Source organism: Arachis ipaensis, chromosome B4 (assembly GCF_059453495.1).
Source record: "Arachis ipaensis isolate K30076 ecotype BB chromosome B4, ASM5945349v1, whole genome shotgun sequence".
NCBI lineage: Eukaryota > Viridiplantae > Streptophyta > Magnoliopsida > Fabales > Fabaceae > Arachis > Arachis ipaensis.
The window spans coordinates 99,176,214-99,196,977 of NC_142439.1; the positions used below are offsets into that span (position 1 = coordinate 99,176,214).

Below are 20,764 nucleotides of genomic sequence, written 5' to 3' on the forward strand. Positions count from 1 at the left end.
AATCTTAAACTCCCATACATCAGTCGTTCCATCCTGGGTTCTCACTAATCCATAATTAGGCAACTATCATAGGGGATTCTAATCTAATTCACTTTTATCAAAGTTTTCACAATCATTTACCTCAAAGTTTCTTCCATCCTCTAAACTCCAAATAGAACAGCCCTCAATGTCAACCAACACCAATATGAGAAACCTTTTAGTCATACACACACAAGCAAGGCAAACAAGTAATACACAAGTAATTTCAAGTAAAGCAATTAGCATATAGTCATTCAATATGTACAAATAAACAAGCCATGACAACAGCAAACCTAAACAAATCAATCAAATTCAGATGATGCATGTTTGCATTGTCCTACTGGCCATGAGCTCACGTGTCGGTTACTTTGCCATAACTGACACATCCAGTAGCTTACCTGAATATCGTTCTCTTGAAAACCGGTGGGCGGTACACCCCTACGATCCCCACTTGGTGAGTGGTACACCACTACGATCCCTGATGAGCGGATATTTTATACGCTTTTGGCATCACTTTCATATAGTTTTTGTTATGTTTTGCTTAAGTTTTATTATATTTTCATAGGTTTTAGTGCAAAATTCACATTTTCGGATTCTACTATGAGTTGTTGCGTTTTATAATGATTTCAGGTAAATTTTGGCTGAAATTGAGAAGCTTTGGAAAAGTCTGATTCAGAGACAGAGAAAGGACCGCAGATGCTGTCAGATTCTGACCTCCATGCACTCAAAGAAGAATTTCTGGAGCTACAGAAGTCTAAATGGCACGTTCTCAATGGCTATGGAAAGCTAACATCCAAAGCATTTGAGCAATATATAATAGTTTATACTTTGCTCTGGAAATGAAGGCTAAAAACTGGCATTCAACGCCAGCTACCAACCTCATTCTTGGTGTTGGACGCCCAAAAGAGAGCAGCTAGCGCCCAACGCCCAAAAAGGAGTCCAAAGCTGGCATCCAACGCCCCAGAGGGAGTACCAACTCGTGGCTTCACCCCAAGCCCAGCCCAAGTACTCAACCAAAGTGGGTCCAAAGATGGATTTCGCACCTCTAGTCTATTCTATCATATTCTTGTACTTCTTAGTTATTAGATTAGTATATATAGAACGAGGATCACCCTTGTTCAGGACCTTATGCTATATTTTTGAATACATCACTACTTTCTATAAGCTGAGTCACTAACCTCCTAGGTTAAGGTTAGGAGCTCTGCTGATTCTTATGGATTAATAATATCATTGTTCTATTTCAATCTACGTTTGATTCTATTCTGAGATGTATCTTCGTTCTTCATCCTAATTAATTGGGAGTGTAACTTGACCGTCATCCCTGTTCTACATAGGTTCTTGCGAGTCCTTGACGGGATAGTACTAAACCACAAGCTTGATTATACATCTCTTAGACGGCTAATCCACGACTTCGTTGGGGACTTGGAAACATCAGTTCAGCCGAGGTACAGGGTGATTAGGGCCTTTGTGGTATAGGCTAGAATCATGAAGCAGCATTCTCTGATCCAGAAGATCCAACCTTATCTGTGGCGCTTTGAGTAGGATCACCAAGGGAATGGACTGCTGGAGCTTAACCTTGTTCATATTGGATGACCACTGACCTGACGTTTGATCTGAAGCAGAGCAGATTAATGACCACTGACCTAGCGTTAATCACTTACAACTTGCCATGGAATGAATCATCAGAAGTTGAAGTAGACAGTGAGAAAGGTTGATCCAGAAGGAGGAAGCATTTCTGAAGCCTCAACTATTCTCTTATCAATTGATTTCAAATCTATCCAGTAATACTTTATTTATTCTGTTTTTATGCGTTTTTCCACAATAACTATATTTTCTATCTGCCTGACTAAGATCTACAAGATAGCCATTGCTTGTTCAAACCAACAATCTCCGTGGGATCGACCTTCACTCACCTGAGGTATTACTTGGATGACCCGGAGCACTTGCCGGTCTATCTGTGTGAATATTGCAGAGTCAATTTTGTGCATCAAGTTTTTCGTATCGTTGTCGGGGATTGTTTGAGTTTGACAAACTACCGAACTATCTTGTTGTTTAGATTAGGTACTTTTTACAGATTTAAAGAGCTGTTAAACGGTAATTTTATCTTTTAATTGTGTTTTTTGTTTTCCTTTTCAAAAATTTACCAAAATCCATATTTTCTTTGTCTTTTGTTTGAGTCTAGTGTCAGTTCTTAAGTTTGGTGTCTCGTCTGTTTTCATCTTTTTCTTTAAAATTTTCGAAAATTAAAAAGAGTGTCCTTTTTTATATTCAAGTTGTTCTTGTTTCTTTTCTTTGTTTGATCTACAAATTTTTACTTTTGGTGTCTTTTGGTGTTTTTCTTTCTAATTTTTGAAAAACTAGTGTTTTTGATCTAAAAATTTTAAATTTGGTGTCTCTTAGTTGTTTTTCTCTTTCTTCATTAATTCGAAAAAAATATCAAAAAAATATCTCATTTATCTTTATGCAAATTTTCGAAAATCTTAACTATCTTTTCTTATCATGATTTAAAAATTTTAAGTTTGGTGTTTTCTTGTTAGTAAAGTTAAATTTTAAATTTCAAATCTTATCTTTTTTTACTATCTTTTCAAATCTTTTCATATCATACTTTTCCATCTTATCTTTCTTTTAATTTTTAAAATCTCAAATCTTTTCAAATTTGATTTTCAAATCTTTTTAATTTAAATCCTATCTTTTGAAAAAAAAAGTTAAAAGAGATCACCTTCTTTTTAAATCTTCATCTTATCTTTCTCTTTTAATTTTAAAACTTACCTAATTTCTTTCTTTTATTCAAAACTTTTTCAATTTCAAATCTTTCTTTCTTCTTTTTTCGAAAATCACCTTTCAAATTTCAATTCCTTTTAGTTAATTTGCTTTTAATTTCCTTCTTGTTTTTTGAATTTAATAAACAAATAAAATAAAAACAAAAATATTTTCATTTTAGTTTCTCTTTTATTCTCTTAAAATTCAAATTCTTCTACCCTCATTCTTCTTTCTTCTTCTTCACATCTCACGGAGAGTTCTCTATACTTTGACATAGAAACTCCCATTCTGTTTATTTCTTGTTTTTCTTTTTCTTGTTTATGAGCAAGAATAGAGATAAAGAACCTCTCTTTGATCCTGATCCTGAACCTGAGAGGAACCTAAGGAGGCTTTTACAATAAGTTAAAGCACAACATTCCAGAGAAAACCTCACAGAACTTTTCTAACAAGAAGCTGAAAGTACAAACATGGTAGACAATCCAAATGATGGAAGAGATGCAAGGAAGGTTCTTGGTGACTTCACTGCACCCACTTCTGACTTTTATGAAAAAAACATCTCTATACCTGCCATTAGATCAAATAACTTTGAGCTTAAGCCTCAGTTAGTCTCTCTAATGCAACAGAATTACAAATTTCATGGACTTCCACAGGAAGATCTACATCAATTCCTATCTGAATTCTTGCAAATCTGTGATACTGTTAAGATTAATGGAGTGGATTCTGAGGTCTACAGGTTTATGCTTTTCCCTTTTGCTGTTAGAGACAAAGCTAGGATATGGTTGGATTCTCAACCCAAAGAAAGCCAGGACTTTTAGAAAAAATTGGTCAATGCATTCTTGGCCAAGTTCTTTCCACCTCAGAAGATGAGCAGGCTCAGGGTGGAAGTTCAAACCTTCAGACAAAAAGAGGGTGAATCCCTCTACGAAGCTTGGGAAAGATACAAGCAACTGATCAGGAGATGTCCTCCTGACATGCTCTCAGAATGGACTATCCTTGGTATCTTCTATGATGGTCTATCTGAGATGTCTAAGATGTCCTTGGACCATTCTACTGGTGGATCAATCCACTTGAAGAAAATGCCTAAAGAGGCACACGAACTTATTGAAATGGTTGTAAACAACCAATTTATGTACACTTCTGAGAGAAACCCTATGAACAATGGGGTAGCTCAGAAGAAAGGAGTCCTGGAGGTTGAAACTCTAAATGCCATATTGGCTCAAAACAAGATCTTGAACCAACAGGTCAATATGATCTCTCAGTATTTGACCGAAATGTAAGCTGCAGCTGGCAGCATTCAAGACACCTCCTATGAAGGAGATGCTTATGATCCAGATCAACCCATGATGGAGGAGGTGAATTACGTGGGAGAACCCTATGGAAACACTTACAACCCCTCATGGAGAAATCCTCCTAACTTCTCATGGAAGGATCAACAAAAGCCTCAGCAAGGCTTCAACAATAATCAAGGTGGAAGAAACCAGAATAGGTTTAATAGTAATAAACCATTCCCATCTTCTCAGAAACATGTGGAGACTTCTAAGCAGAGCCTCTCTGACTTAGCAACCATAGTCTCTGAACTCTCTAAGACCACTCATAGTTTCATAACAGAAACTAGGTCCTCCATCAGAAATTTGGAGGTACAAGTTGGTCAGCTGGGTAAGAGAATTTCTGAGACCCCTTCTAACACTCTCCCAAGTAACACTGAAGTAAATCCAAGGGAAGAGTGTAAGGCCATCACTGTATACGTTGAGGTCAAATTTGAAGGGGATGCTCTGGCATTGAACACCAGTAATGGAGTCCTTACTGGGTGTTCAACGCCCAAAGAGGAGCCATCCCTGGCGTTAAACGCCAGTAAAGGAGCCCTTACTGGGCGTTCAATGCTCAAAATGGCACAATAGCTGGTGTTGAACGCTAATAATGGGGTAGCTGGGCATTCAACGCCCAATAAAACTTTTCTATTGAAGATCTAAAGGCAACTAAGGCTCATGAGGATACTATAGAAGTTCCATTGAATGCTTTGTTACAAATTATGGATTATAAAGATCACTCCTCCTCTGATGAGGAAGAGGAAACTAGGGAAGAGCAAGTTGCTCGTTATCTAGGAGTCCTCATGAAGCTAAATGCCAAGTTATTTGGAACAGAGACATTGGAGGAAGAACCTCTAGTGCTCACCAAGGAACACAATGCCTTGGTTCAAAAGAAACTACCTTAGAAGCTGCCAGATCCCGGACGCTTCCTAATTCTTTGCACCATAGGCACTATTACCTTTGAGAAGGCTCTGTATGACCTAGGGTCAAGCATAAACCTCATGCCACTCTCTGTAATGAAGAAAATGGGAATCTTTGAGGTGCAAGCTGTAAGAATCTCACTAGAGATGACATACAAGTCAATGAAAAAGGCATATGGTTTTATGGAAGATGTCCTAGTAAAGGTTGAAAACCTTTACATCCCTGAGGACTTTATAATCTTGGATACTGGGGAAGAAGAGGATGAATCTATCATCTTTGGAAGACCCTTCCTAGCCACTGCCAATGCCATCATTGATGTAGCAAGGGGAGAGCTAGTCCTGCAATTAAATGAGGACTGTATCTTATTCAAGATACCTAGCCCTAACTCTCCCCCTGACAAAAGAGAGACAATTGTGCAACATTTAGTATTCCAACCCTCTCTCTCGATGCTAAGATGTACAGAGCCCCCAGACACCAATTCCAACCCTTCCTTGCCAGCGTTGAATACCAGACAAAGGGGCAAAAATGGGCGTTCAACGCCCAAAAAGAGTAGCCAAGCTAGCGTTGAACGCCACACAGGGTATCCCTAATGGGCATTCAACGCCCAAGAAGAGCAGCATTCCTGGTGTTGAATGCCAGCCAAGGAGCAGAGGCTGCGCATTCAACGCCCCAAAGGAGGTAGTAACCTGACGTTGAACGCTAGGATGGAGATCCCCTATGGGCCTCCAACGCCCTATGAGGAGCATAAAGCTGGCGTTGAACGCTAGCTAGGAGCAAGAGCTGGACGTTCAATGCCCACAAGGGGGTAGGAAATTCAAATTCCCTAGCCTCTCAGGACCAGTGGGTCCCACAGAATCTCCACCTACCCCACCTTCTTCTCTCTCTTACTTTCACTCTTTCCCACACACTCTTTCCCATAAACCCTCAACCAATCACATCCATATCTCTTCCTAAAACCATCATAACTCCCACCAAGTCCCACCCACTTCAAATTCAAAATTTCCCACCCAATTCCCCCTCACATTCGAACCCTACCCCATCCCACCCTTATAAATACCCCTTCTTTCAACCCTTTCAACACACAATTCATACACATAAGCCCCACTTGGCCGAACCCCTCTCTCCCTCTTTCTTCACCCATTCTCTTTTTCTTCTACTCTTTTTTTCCATTTTCTTTCTCGAGGACGAGCAAAGCTTTTAAGTTTGGTGTTGGAAAAGCCTTGTTTTTTGCTTTCCATTCACTTATGGCACCCAAAGTCAGAGAATCCTCTAGAAAGAGGAAAGAAAAAGCCATATCTTCTGCCTCTGAACCTTGGAAAAGGGAGAGATTCCTTACTAAGGCTCATCAAGACCACTTCTATGAAGTAGTGGAAAAAAAGAGGGTGATCTTTGAAGTCCCATTTAGGCTAAAAAAGAATGAGTACCCAGAGATCCGACAAGAAATCCAGAGGAGAGGTTGGGAAGCTCTAACCAATCCTATCCCAGAAGTTGGAATCTTGATGGTGCAAGAGTTCTATGCCAATGCATGGGTCACTAAACATCATAATACAAGCGTGAACCCAACTAGGTCAAAAGAAGCTGTGTTCAAGAATAAAAAGAACTAAATTAGGAGAGTCAATAAGATCATCTGGATTCTGAGTTCCTAAAGATGCCAATTATTTTGAGCTTCAAAGGAAAGTGAGATGTCGAAACTATTCAAAAGTGAATAGCCACTAGTCCCACTTATCTAATTGAAAACTGAGCTTCATTGAAAACTCTGAGATTTATCGTATCATTCTCTTCTTTTAATCCTTCTTTATTTTTGGTTGCTTGGGGAGAAGCAACAGTTTAAGTTTGGTATTCTGATGAGCGAATATTTTATACGATTTTTTGCATTATTTTCATATAGTTTTTGTTATGTTTTGTTTAAGTTTTATTATATTTTCATTGGTTTTAGTGCAAAATTCACATTTTTGGATTCTAATTTGATTTGTTGTGTTTTATGATGATTTCAGGTAAATTCTGGCTAAAATTTAGAAGCTTTGAAAAAGTTTGATTTAGAGACAGAGAAAGGACTGCAAATGCTGTCAAATTTTGACCTCCATGCACTCGAAGGAGCATTTCTAGAGCTATAGAAGTCCAAATGGTGTGCTCTTAACGGCCATGGAAAGATAACATCTAGATATTTCAAGCAATATATAATAGTCTATACTTTTCTTTGGAAATAAAGGCCCAAAACTGGCGTTCAACGCCAGCTACCAACCCCATTCCTGGCGTTGGACGCCCAAAAGGGAGCAGTTGGCACCCAACGCCCAAAAAGGAGTCCAAAGTTGGCATCCAACGCCCCAAAGAGAGTGCCAACTTGTGGCTTCACCCCAAGCTCAGCCAAAGAACTCAACCAAAGTGGGCCCAAAGATGAATTTCGCAGCTTTAGTCTATTATATCATATTCTTGTACTTCTTAGTTATTAGATTAGTATATCTAGAACAAGGATCACCCTTGTTCAGGACCTTATTCCATATTTTCGAATACATCACTACTTTCTGTAAGCTATGAGTCAGTAACCTCCTAGGTTAAGGTTAGGAGCTCTGCTGATTCTTATGGATTAATAATATCGTTGTTCCATTTCAATCTATGCTTGATTCTATTCAAGATGTATCTTCATTCTTTATCCTAATGAATTGGGAGTGTAACTTGACCGTCATCCCTATTCTACATAAGTTCTTGCGAGTCCTTGACGGGATAGTATTGAACCACAAGCTTGATTATACATCTCTTAGACGGCTAATCCACGACTTCGTTGGGGACTTGGTGACATCAGTTTAGCCGAGGTACGGGGCGATTAGGGCCTTTGTGGTATAGGCTAGAATTAGGAAGTAGCATTCTCTGATCCGGAAGATCTGACCTTGTCTGTGGTGCTTTGAGTAGGATCACCAAGGGAATGGACTGCAGGAGCTTCACTCCCGTTCAGATTGGATGACCACTGACCTGACGTTTGATCTGAAGCATTGGAGATTAATGACCACTGACCTGGCATTAATCACTTACATCCTGCCACGGAATGAATCATCAGAAGTTGAAGTAGACAGTAAGAAAAGTTGATCCAGAAAGAGGAAGCATCTCCGAAGCCTCAACCGTTCTCTTATCAATTGATTTCACATCTATCCAGTAATACTTTATTTATTCTGTTTTTATGCATTTTTTTATAATAACTATATTTTCTATCTGCTTGACTAAGATATGCAAGATAGCCATTGCTTGTTCAAACCAACAATCTCCGTAGGATCGACCCTCACTCACCTGAGGTATTACTTGGACGATCCGGTGCACTTGCCGGTCTATCTGTGCGAATATTGCGAAGTCAATTTCGTGCACCAATCCCTTACGAGGGACAAACGTCGGTTTAGAATTTTCATAAAAAGAATTGTGTTGCAAGTAAAGTTCCAAACCAACAAATGTTCCTAATCAAAGTTTAAAAAGTTGCCACAATTTAAATCAAAATAACCTGAAATTTTAAGTCCTGGGTAGTTCTCTACGGAATTGCAGTGAGATATGTACATCATTGGCTATGGAAAATGGGGGTTGATAACAATAAACAAGAATTTAAAGGGCAAGAAAGTAAAGAAAAGACAATTAAACTCAAAGTAATTCATCAAAGGAAAGGAAATTCAAATGGCAAAAAGGGTCTTGGTAAGTGTAAGACCCGGTTAATTAACGGCTAATTAACCCATAAATGAGAATTTATTCTAGAAAAGCCAAAAATGTTATTTTTATGGCTAAATATGATAGAGGAGATTGAGACGAGAATTTCGGTACCAATTTTATAGAAATCGGACCAAGATTAGACCGAACGGGCTAAACCGGGCCAACCGGACCCAAAGTGGGCCCTTGGCCCAACTAAACTAAACCAAAACCCTAGTTTTCAGCATTCTCTCTCCTCACAACTCTCTCAAACACGCTGAAAATCAATATGGAGGGGGGAAGAACACTCTCTCAAGTTCTCTCCCTTGGTTGATCTTCAAACCACCATAACTTTTGATCTAGAGCTCCGATTGCCGCTCCGTTTGCGGCCACGCGTTCACCGCGGAGAGCTCTACAAAACCCATACAATCAATCTTGAAGTAAGCCACGTTTTACTGTTCGAAATTCCAGCCCTTGATTTCGAGTTTCATGGGTGAAATGTTGAGATTTTGGGTTCTTTGATGTTATAGGACCCAACTCTCTTGAAGGAGAAGGTTAATCTTGTCTCCTTGGACCTTGGGTGTGGTAAGATTCTCAACCCTAGTGTAATTTGTTGATTCTATGATGTTTGGGTATTGAGATGTTGTGTATGGGTATGATGATTGTGGCTTAGGTTGTGTATATGTGAATATTGGAGCTTGATTGGTGATTTTGGAAAGCTTGAAAGGGGGTTTTGTGTGATAAAATCTGTTCTTGGAGGTGTTGATACCTTGAGAGCTTGTGGACAAGTGGTTTGGAAGTGCTCCGGTTGAGCTTGGGAAATCGGCTAAGGTATGGTTTCGGTTTCCCGTATCTAATATGTAATGTGGTAGGAAATACTTAGGCTAGAGGCCCTAAGATAGGCATTGGATTGTTGATGTTGTTGAATGGTTGAGATATATGATGTGTTCATATATGTGATTATGAATATTGATGCCTTGATTGTGTGGTATATGAGAAATGCATGTTGTGATATATGCTTGATGGATGATTGAGGTTGAATTGATGGGTGGTACCATGTTGATGGTGAGTATGATGTTGATCATGTATAATGATGGTTGATTGGAAATGGTATTATTGGAAATTGGGATGAGGAAGGATGTATGACATGATATTGTGTTTGTCCTTTAGCCATTTGATTGAGAAGTGTTAAAATGGTTGGATGTGGTTTTGGAAATTTTGGGTAAAATGTCAATGTGTGAGTTGAGGATGGCTTGATGTTGATTTTGGTACATTTTGATTGATTTCAAAGAAAATGGATGAAATTGGCATGTTTTGATTGATTTTGAAAAGAGTTGAAAGTGACTTGTTTTGAAAATGGCACTTTGTGGTTTTGAATGAAAACATGGTTTTTGGGCATACTTTGACGGGACATAACTTGGGCTACGGATCTCTGATTTGAGCCAAATCTGTTTAGAAATGAAATTGGATCCGGGATGTCCATGCCGTTCGAAGAACGGGTGAAAAACGATTTAAAATGAGGAAGTTATGTCCGTCGGAAGATTGGGGGTTGAATCTGTAAATTCTGCAGCTTTTAACTTAGAAAATTTTTAGCAGAATGACCCTCCGCGCGTAGGCGCACTTGGCGCATACGCGCCGTTCTTCCAGGAAACGCCATCCACGCGTGCGCGTGATGTGCGCGGGCGCGCCGAATGTGCTGCACCCAATGCCCAGCCATTTTCCAGAGAGTTGTGCCAGAGTTGTGCCAGTTTTGTGCCTGGGGCGCAAGAGTACCCACGCGTACGCGTGGCTGACGCATGCGCGTCGTTTGGCTAATTTTCAACCCGCGCGTTCGCGCGTATGACGCTTGCGCGTCGATGAGCTTTAAGGCCATCCGCGCGTGCGCGTGGAGTGCGCGTACGCGTGGACCTGTTTTCATCCCAAAGTTGATTTTTGAGTTTTAAAAGCCAAATTTCATACTTCTAAGCCTCCGATCTCACCACTTATGTCTTGAATCATTATGATATGCCTAGCATGAGGAAAAGGGCTAGTGAATGTGGTAACTTGCGAGTGAAGCAAGGGGAAAAATGAATGATCATTGATGATCAAAGATGATTATGTGAGATGCGGAGAATGGCGGTGGAAGTGCTTGTTGTGCCATGGGCCGAAGGGCCGTAATTGTTAATGAATTGGCTGGTTATGGATTTAACCGTGAGCCGGATGGCTAGATTATTGCCGTGTTACGGCGGAGCCATGTTTATGGCCAAGTATAAATGCATATATGCTGTTGATTGAATTGTGAATGTTTGCACTTCCACCATTGGAGATGAGGGTTTCCCTGGGTAGTAGCAATGGCTAGCCACCATGTGCTCCAGGTTGAGACTCGAAGCTCTGTTAACCCAATGTCGTAAGTGTGGCCGGGCACTGTGAAAGGCCCGGATGAGCTCGCCCCCATAAATATTCACCAGTGATGGTGATGGATAAATATTCACCAGTGATGGTGATGGATATGGATCATGATTATGATCAAGTTTATGATGAGTATAACTCGAGTTGGGGATGCACGACAGAGGGACAGTCCAATGGTTAGCTACCAGGACTTGTCGGGTTGGCTCTATAACCGACAGATGATATCATCAGCCACTAGGGACAGGCATGCATCATAAGCATACTACATGAATTGTTTGAGATTGCCTATTTGACTGCATATTACTTGCTAATTGCCTAAATGCCTTAATTGTTCTTATTTGTATATCTCTTGTTTGATATAACTGTGGTTGCTATATTATACTCCTGCTGGTGGTTGGGAGGTCTGAAGGAATTGGAAAGGGAAGTATTAGTTAGACTGAAGGATCTTTAGTCAGTTGCCACTTACGGTTTAGCTTGTTTATAAGCTTTGATATTATTTGGAGGAAGTTCTAGGATTGCCTTCGGCTTTCCTCTATTATTATGTATTATATATGTGGAAGCTGTTACCGTACTGGGGACCTCTGGTTCTCACCCATGCGGATTTTGTGGTTTTCAGATGCAGGACGCGAGGCTTCTCGTTAAGGCATGCTGGAGACTTCTGGATTAGCGAAGATCCTTGTTCTCGGGACTCTATTTTGATTTATGTATCTTTTTTAGATACTTTTATCTCCATTGAATAATACACTGTGATGACTCCTTCTAGAGGGGACTTTGGAGAATAGGTTTTATGTATTTGTGTCCCTTTGGGTTTCCTTTGGGGTTTTCCTTATTTTATTATTTGTATATATTATTATGCTCGGACCGGTCATCTTCGCAACCGAATTTTGAGTCTTGATATTCCTGTTTGTGACACTCCTTTGTATATATGATCTTGCGTTAGCTTATCCCTTGCTCGTTACGTTATCGATCGGAGTGTTGCGCGTTCGAGTTACGGTTTTTGTTTACCCCTTTTTCTGCAAAGGCTCCTAGTTATAATCAATTATTCATACTACTATACGTACTAAATTTTTGTTTTAGAGGTCGTAATACCTTGCCATCTCTGAATTATGACTTAAGCATAAGACTCTGTATGGTAGGGTGTTACATTATGGTATCAGAGCAGTTCGTTCCTGTAGAGCCTGAGGAATGGACTGACTATGCTTCTGTGCATTCTCTGTATGTGTGTCATGTGCTGTTAGTATATCTGCTTGATATAATTGGCATAAACGTTCATGAGCATGCATTTGGGACTTTGAAGCACTAAACTTCCGATATTGAGACTGATCAACTTAATATCGATTGTTTGGTGTGTATAGGAACCAGATGGCGCCTCATGGACGCGGTAGAGGTCGTGGGAGGAGTCGTAATAATGCTCGTGCGCTGGAGACTAACCCTAATGACCCGGTGAACTTTATGACTGCGTTGGAGAACATGGCTGCTGCTATGCAAGCCACTGCCGAGGCTCTTGGCCAACAGATGAACAACCGTGGTAATGACGGAGGTGGAGTTCAGGGCCCGATGACACTGGCAAACTTTTTGAAGGTTAATCCACCTAAGTTCAAGGGAACTACTAGCCCGACTGAGGCCGATACATGGTTTCAGGCTATAGAGCGAGCACTGCAAGCACAAGTGGTACCTGAAGGACAGCGTGTCGAGTTCGCTACTTATATGCTCACAGGTGAAGCGTCGCATTGGTGGCAAGGTATCCATCGTCTCCTGCAGCAGGGTGATGATTACATCACCTGGGATGTTTTCCAAGAGGAGTTCTATAAGAAGTACTTTCCGACTTCTGCTAGGACGGCCAAGGAGCTTGAATTGTTGCAGCTGAAGCAGGGTACTATGTCCGTATCTGAGTATACTGACAAGTTTGAGGAGCTGTTCAGATTCTCTCGTATGTGTCAAGGGACTCCGGTGGAATATGAGGAATGGAAGTGTGTTAAGTACGAAGGAGGACTCCGGAGCGATATTTTCAGTTCAGTGGGACCAATGGAGATTAGGACTTTCTCCGAGTTGGTGGACAAGTGTAGGGTCGCTGAAGAGTGCGTGAAGAGGGCAACCGTTGAGAAAGGAAGTCACAAAGGATCATTCCCACAGAACCGAGGGAAGAGCTTTGCACCTAGAGGTCCACCCTTTAAGAGGGGAGGTTCTTTTAGGAAGCCCAACAACAACTACTCCCAAGGGAAAAAGTTTGAGAAGCAGCCTCAAAATGATCAAGCTTGTACTAGGTGTGGGAGTCACCATCCGGGTGTACCATGCAAGGCCGGATGGGGTTTGTGCTACAATTGTGGAAAGGCGGGGCATAAAGCCGCAAGTTGTCCGGAGAAGCAAAAGCAATGTGCTGGGAAAGCACAACAGACTGGTCGGGTGTTCACCACCTCAGCTGTGGGTGCAGAAGGATCTGAGACTCTCATTCGAGGTAACTGTGAAATGGCTGGTCAAACTTTAAATGCTTTATTTGATTCGGGAGCATCGCATTCATTTATTGCATTTGAGAAAGCCCATGAGTTAGGATTGAAGATCGTAACCTTAGGTTATGACTTAAAAGTGTATAATGCTACCCATGAAGCCATGGTAACTAGGCTAGGATGCCCGAAAGTTTCGTTTAGGTTCAAGCAGCGTGATTTTGTCCATAATTTAATCTGCTTACCGATGATCGGTCTTTATCTTATCTTGGAATTGGACTGGTTATCTGAGAACCATGTCCTGCTCGATTGTTCTACAAAGTCGGTGTACTTTATGCCAGAGGATACAGAAGGGCCGGTTGTGGTGAATAATTATTACTTGAATTCGATGATGGTGAACTGTTCTGGAATCGAATGTCAGGGTATCCTGTTGTTAACCGCTGGTGTTTCGGGTGATGATCAAAGGTTGGATCAGATTCCGGTAGTGTGTGAGTTTTCGGAAGTGTTTCCCGATGATATTGAGGAATTTTCACCTAACCGAGAGGTCGAGTTTGCTATTGAGTTGGTGCCTGGGGCGGGACCAATCTCAAGTGCTCCTTATAGTATGTCACCGTTAGAGATGGCCGAGCTAAAGTCTCAGTTAGAGGAATTGTTGGGTAAGAACTTTATCCGACCAAGTGTTTCCCCGTGGGGTGCTCCAGTGTTACTGGTAAAGAAGAAAGATGGAAGTATGCGGCTCTGTGTGGATTACAGGCAGCTGAACAAGGTCACCATAAAGAATAAGTACCCATTGTCGAGGATTGATGATCTCATGGATCAGTTACAAGGAGCTGGGGTTTTCTCCAAGATCGATTTGCGATCCGGTTATCACCAGATAAGGGTGAGGGGCGAGGATATCCCTAAGACCGCTTTTAGGACTCGTTATGGTCATTACGAGTACACAGTGATGTCTTTTGGGTTGACGAACGCTCCTGCAGTGTTTATGGATTACATGAATAGAGTATTCCGTCCGTTTCTGGATAAATTCGTTGTTGTCTTCATTGACGACATACTGATTTACTCCAAGACTAAAGAAGAGCATGCGGAACACTTGCGGACCGTGTTGCAGATTTTAAAGGAGAAGAAACTCTATGCGAAACTGTCTAAGTGTGAGTTTTGGAAGAGTGAGGTAAAGTTTTTGGGTCACGTGGTGAGTAAGGAGGGAATAGCCGTAGATCCATCCAAGGTGGAAGCTGTGATGGATTGGAGGCAACCAACCACAGTGACTGAGATAAGGAGTTTTCTGGGTTTAGCTGGCTATTATCGAAGGTTCATCAAAGGCTTTTCGCAATTAGCCTTGCCGTTGACAAAATTAACCCGCAAAGACACTCCGTTTGTTTGGACTCCTGAGTGTGAAGAGAGCTTTCAGGCATTGAAGAAAAAGTTGACCACTGCACCTGTGTTAGTGTTACCTGAGCCGAACGAGCCTTTTGAGGTGTACTGTGATGCCTCACTAAAGGGTCTAGGATGCGTGCTGATGCAGCATCATAATGTGGTGGCGTATGCCTCACGGCAATTGAGACCTCATGAAGTTAGTCACCCTACGCACGATCTGGAACTCGCTGCGGTCGTGTTTGCCTTGAAGGTGTGGAGGCATTATCTCTATGGGGTTAAGTTCCAAGTCTTCTCCGATCATAAGAGCTTGAAATATCTCTTTGATCAGAAAGAGCTTAATATGAGGCAGAGAAGGTGGATGGAATTATTGAAGGACTACGACTTTGAGTTGAATTACCATCCAGGAAAGGCGAATGTAGTGGCGGATGCGTTAAGTCGGAAGTCGTTATATGCGTCTTGGATGATGCTTCAAGAGGAGAAGTTGCTCAAGGGATTCGAGAGTCTAAAAATTGGTGCTCGAGAAGTATCTGGAACCTTGTGTTTGAGCCGATTAGAAATCTCAAGTGACTTTAAGTCCGAACTCCTAAAGGCTCATGAAAATGATGAAGCGTTATGGAAGGTGTTACCGGCTATCGAGCAAGGAAAACAGTGGAGAGTGTCGGAAGAAAAAGATGGGTTATGGAGATTCAAGGGTAGGATCATTGTGCCGGATGTTGGTACTTTGAGGCAAGATATCTTAAAGGAGGCACACAAAAGCGGATTCTCCATTCACCCGGGAAGTACTAAGATGTACCATGATTTAAAGGCGATGTTTTGGTGGCCGGGTATGAAGAATGATGTGGCGGAATATGTTTCAAAGTGCTTAACTTGTCAAAAGGTAAAGATTGAACATCAAAGACCTTCCGGGATGTTGCAACCTTTAGAGATTCCGCAATGGAAGTGGGAAAGTATTGCAATGGACTTTGTGTCGGGATTGCCAAGGACTAGGACTGGTTTTGATGCTATCTGGGTGATCGTGGACCGACTGACGAAGTCAGCTCACTTTTTACCCGTTCGGATGACTTATACCCTTGAGGAGCTAGCACGGTTATACATAAAGGAAATTGTGAGACTTCATGGTGTACCTGCTACTATAATCTCTGATAGAGATCCTCGTTTTACTTCGAGATTCTGGGGTGCATTTCAGAAAGCTTTTGGAACCCGATTAAGCTTGAGTACAGCTTACCATCCTCAAACAGATGGTCAATCCGAGAGGACGATCCAAACACTAGAGGATATGTTGAGAGCTTGTGTTTTGGACCAACCGGCGAGTTGGGATCGGTATATGCCGTTAGTGGAGTTTGCATACAATAATAGTTACCATGCGAGCATCGGAATGGCTCCTTATGAGGCATTGTATGGGAGGAAATGTCAATCTCTGCTATGTTGGTATGAAGCTGGAGAAAAAGGCTTGTTGGGGCCGGAAATGATAGCTGAGACCACAGAACAAGTCAAGAAAATCCGAGATAGGATGCTTACGGCGCAGAGTCGCCAGAAGAGTTACGCCGATCAGAGGCGGAAGCCCTTGGAATTCAAGGCAGGAGATCATGTTTTCCTGAAGGTTACTCCGACCACAAGAGTAGGTAGGGCGATTAAAGCGAAGAAGTTGAATCCTCGATACATTGGTCCATTTCAGATCCTGGAGAGGATTGGACCGGTGGCGTATCGGGTGGCCCTACCACCTCATCTTTCGAACCTGCACGACGTATTTCACGTGTCGCAGCTTCGGAAGTACACCCCTGATGCTAGCCATGTGTTAGAACCCGAATCGGTTCAGTTAAGGGAAGATTTGACGCTTCCAGTGGCTCTAGTCAGAATTGATGATACTAGTATCAAACAATTGCGTGGAAAAGAGGTTTCATTAGTCAAAGTGGCTTGGAGTCGAGGCGGTGTTGAGGAACACACTTGGGAACTTGATTCGGAGATGCGAACGGATTATCCGCATTTATTCTCAAGTAATTGAATTTGAATTTTGTGGGCAAAATTCCCAATTAGGTGGGTAGAATGTAAGACCCGGTAAATTAACGGCTAATTAACCCATAAATGAGAATTTATTCTAGAAAAGCCAAAAATGTTATTTTTATGGCTAAATATGATAGAGGAGATTGAGACGAGAATTTCGGTACCAATTTTATAGAAATCGGACCAAGATTAGACCGAACGGGCTAAACCGGGCCAACCGGACCCAAAGTGGGCCCTTGGCCCAACTAAACTAAACCAAAACCCTAGTTTTCAGCATTCTCTCTCCTCACAACTCTCTCAAACACGCTGAAAATCAATATGGAGGGGGGAAGAACACTCTCTCAAGTTCTCTCCCTTGGTTGATCTTCAAACCACCATAACTTTTGATCTAGAGCTCCGATTGCCGCTCCGTTTGCGGCCACGCGTTCACCGCGGAGAGCTCTACAAAACCCATACAATCAATCTTGAAGTAAGCCACGTTTTACTGTTCGAAATTCCAGCCCTTGATTTCGAGTTTCATGGGTGAAATGTTGAGATTTTGGGTTCTTTGATGTTATAGGACCCAACTCTCTTGAAGGAGAAGGTTAATCTTGTCTCCTTGGACCTTGGGTGTGGTAAGATTCTCAACCCTAGTGTAATTTGTTGATTCTATGATGTTTGGGTATTGAGATGTTGTGTATGGGTATGATGATTGTGGCTTAGGTTGTGTATATGTGAATATTGGAGCTTGATTGGTGATTTTGGAAAGCTTGAAAGGGGGTTTTGTGTGATAAAATCTGTTCTTGGAGGTGTTGATACCTTGAGAGCTTGTGGACAAGTGGTTTGGAAGTGCTCCGGTTGAGCTTGGGAAATCGGCTAAGGTATGGTTTCGGTTTCCCGTATCTAATATGTAATGTGGTAGGAAATACTTAGGCTAGAGGCCCTAAGATAGGCATTGGATTGTTGATGTTGTTGAATGGTTGAGATATATGATGTGTTCATATATGTGATTATGAATATTGATGCCTTGATTGTGTGGTATATGAGAAATGCATGTTGTGATATATGCTTGATGGATGATTGAGGTTGAATTGATGGGTGGTACCATGTTGATGGTGAGTATGATGTTGATCATGTATAATGATGGTTGATTGGAAATGGTATTATTGGAAATTGGGATGAGGAAGGATGTATGACATGATATTGTGTTTGTCCTTTAGCCATTTGATTGAGAAGTGTTAAAATGGTTGGATGTGGTTTTGGAAATTTTGGGTAAAATGTCAATGTGTGAGTTGAGGATGGCTTGATGTTGATTTTGGTACATTTTGATTGATTTCAAAGAAAATGGATGAAATTGGCATGTTTTGATTGATTTTGAAAAGAGTTGAAAGTGACTTGTTTTGAAAATGGCACTTTGTGGTTTTGAATGAAAACATGGTTTTTGGGCATACTTTGACGGGACATAACTTGGGCTACGGATCTCTGATTTGAGCCAAATCTGTTTAGAAATGAAATTGGATCCGGGATGTCCATGCCGTTCGAAGAACGGGTGAAAAACGATTTAAAATGAGGAAGTTATGTCCGTCGGAAGATTGGGGGTTGAATCTGTAAATTCTGCAGCTTTTAACTTAGAAAATTTTTAGCAGAATGACCCTCCGCGCGTAGGCGCACTTGGCGCATACGCGCCGTTCTTCCAGGAAACGCCATCCACGCGTGCGCGTGATGTGCGCGGGCGCGCCGAATGTGCTGCACCCAATGCCCAGCCATTTTCCAGAGAGTTGTGCCAGAGTTGTGCCAGTTTTGTGCCTGGGGCGCAAGAGTACCCACGCGTACGCGTGGCTGACGCATGCGCGTCGTTTGGCTAATTTTCAACCCGCGCGTTCGCGCGTATGACGCTTGCGCGTCGATGAGCTTTAAGGCCATCCGCGCGTGCGCGTGGAGTGCGCGTACGCGTGGACCTGTTTTCATCCCAAAGTTGATTTTTGAGTTTTAAAAGCCAAATTTCATACTTCTAAGCCTCCGATCTCACCACTTATGTCTTGAATCATTATGATATGCCTAGCATGAGGAAAAGGGCTAGTGAATGTGGTAACTTGCGAGTGAAGCAAGGGGAAAAATGAATGATCATTGATGATCAAAGATGATTATGTGAGATGCGGAGAATGGCGGTGGAAGTGCTTGTTGTGCCATGGGCCGAAGGGCCGTAATTGTTAATGAATTGGCTGGTTATGGATTTAACCGTGAGCCGGATGGCTAGATTATTGCCGTGTTACGGCGGAGCCATGTTTATGGCCAAGTATAAATGCATATATGCTGTTGATTGAATTGTGAATGTTTGCACTTCCACCATTGGAGATGAGGGTTTCCCTGGGTAGTAGCAATGGCTAGCCACCATGTGCTCCAGGTTGAGACTCGAAGCTCTGTTAACCCAATGTCGTAAGTGTGGCCGGGCACTGTGAAAGGCCCGGATGAGCTCGCCCCCATAAATATTCACCAGTGATGGTGATGGATAAATATTCACCAGTGATGGTGATGGATATGGATCATGATTATGATCAAGTTTATGATGAGTATAACTCGAGTTGGGGATGCACGACAGAGGGACAGTCCAATGGTTAGCTACCAGGACTTGTCGGGTTGGCTCTATAACCGACAGATGATATCATCAGCCACTAGGGACAGGCATGCATCATAAGCATACTACATGAATTGTTTGAGATTGCCTATTTGACTGCATATTACTTGCTAATTGCCTAAATGCCTTAATTGTTCTTATTTGTATATCTCTTGTTTGATATAACTGTGGTTGCTATATTATACTCCTGCTGGTGGTTGGGAGGTCTGAAGGAATTGGAAAGGGAAGTATTAGTTAGACTGAAGGATCTTTAGTCAGTTGCCACTTACGGTTTAGCTTGTTTATAAGCTTTGATATTATTTGGAGGAAGTTCTAGGATTGCCTTCGGCTTTCCTCTATTATTATGTATTATATATGTGGAAGCTGTTACCGTACTGGGGACCTCTGGTTCTCACCCATGCGGATTTTGTGGTTTTCAGATGCAGGACGCGAGGCTTCTCGTTAAGGCATGCTGGAGACTTCTGGATTAGCGAAGATCCTTGTTCTCGGGACTCTATTTTGATTTATGTATCTTTTTTAGATACTTTTATCTCCATTGAATAATACACTGTGATGACTCCTTCTAGAGGGGACTTTGGAGAATAGGTTTTATGTATTTGTGTCCCTTTGGGTTTCCTTTGGGGTTTTCCTTATTTTATTATTTGTATATATTATTATGCTCGGACCGGTCATCTTCGCAACCGAATTTTGAGTCTTGATATTCCTGTTTGTGACACTCCTTTGTATATATGATCTTGCGTTAGCTTATCCCTTGCTCGTTACGTTATCGATCGGAGTGTTGCGCGTTCGAGTTACGGTTTTTGTTTACCCCTTTTTCTGCAAAGGCTCCTAGTTATAATCAATTATTCATACTACTATACGTACTAAATTTTTGTTTTAGAGGTCGTAATACCTTGCCATCTCTGAATTATGACTTAAGCATAAGACTCTGTATGGTAGGGTGTTACAGTAAGGATTGAGAGTCAAGGTTTCCTATCCTAGTCATTAACCATAAACATGAAAATTATGAAGAGAATCCCATTTAGTCAACCTTAATATTGAGGGTAAGTCAAATAGGCATAATTAATCTTAATCTACAAATCCTAGCCAACTCACTAATTAGCTTAGTGAAAGACTAGCATTAGTAGAAACAAAATCCACTAGTAACCCTAAATCACCAATCTATATTGGACATCAATGACTCAAGGTCACCTAAGTCCTCAATCCCAAGTCAAGAGTGTGAAAAACTACTCAATAACTAAAAGAGGCATTTTATCAAACACTTAGAGGGCTATAAATAA

General features: G+C 41.6%; 1 protein-coding gene across 1 annotated transcript; it reads left to right on the forward strand.

The window, feature by feature from the left end:
* Nucleotides 1-12,416: 12,416 nt before the first annotated feature.
* LOC148568535 (uncharacterized) lies at nt 12,417-19,929 on the forward strand. Its single transcript, XM_088483464.1, has 2 exons — nt 12,417-13,509; nt 19,904-19,929. The coding sequence occupies exons 1-2, from the start codon at nt 12,417-12,419 to the stop codon at nt 19,927-19,929; spliced, it is 1,119 nt and encodes a 372-aa protein (XP_088339590.1).
* Nucleotides 19,930-20,764: the final 835 nt, after the last annotated feature.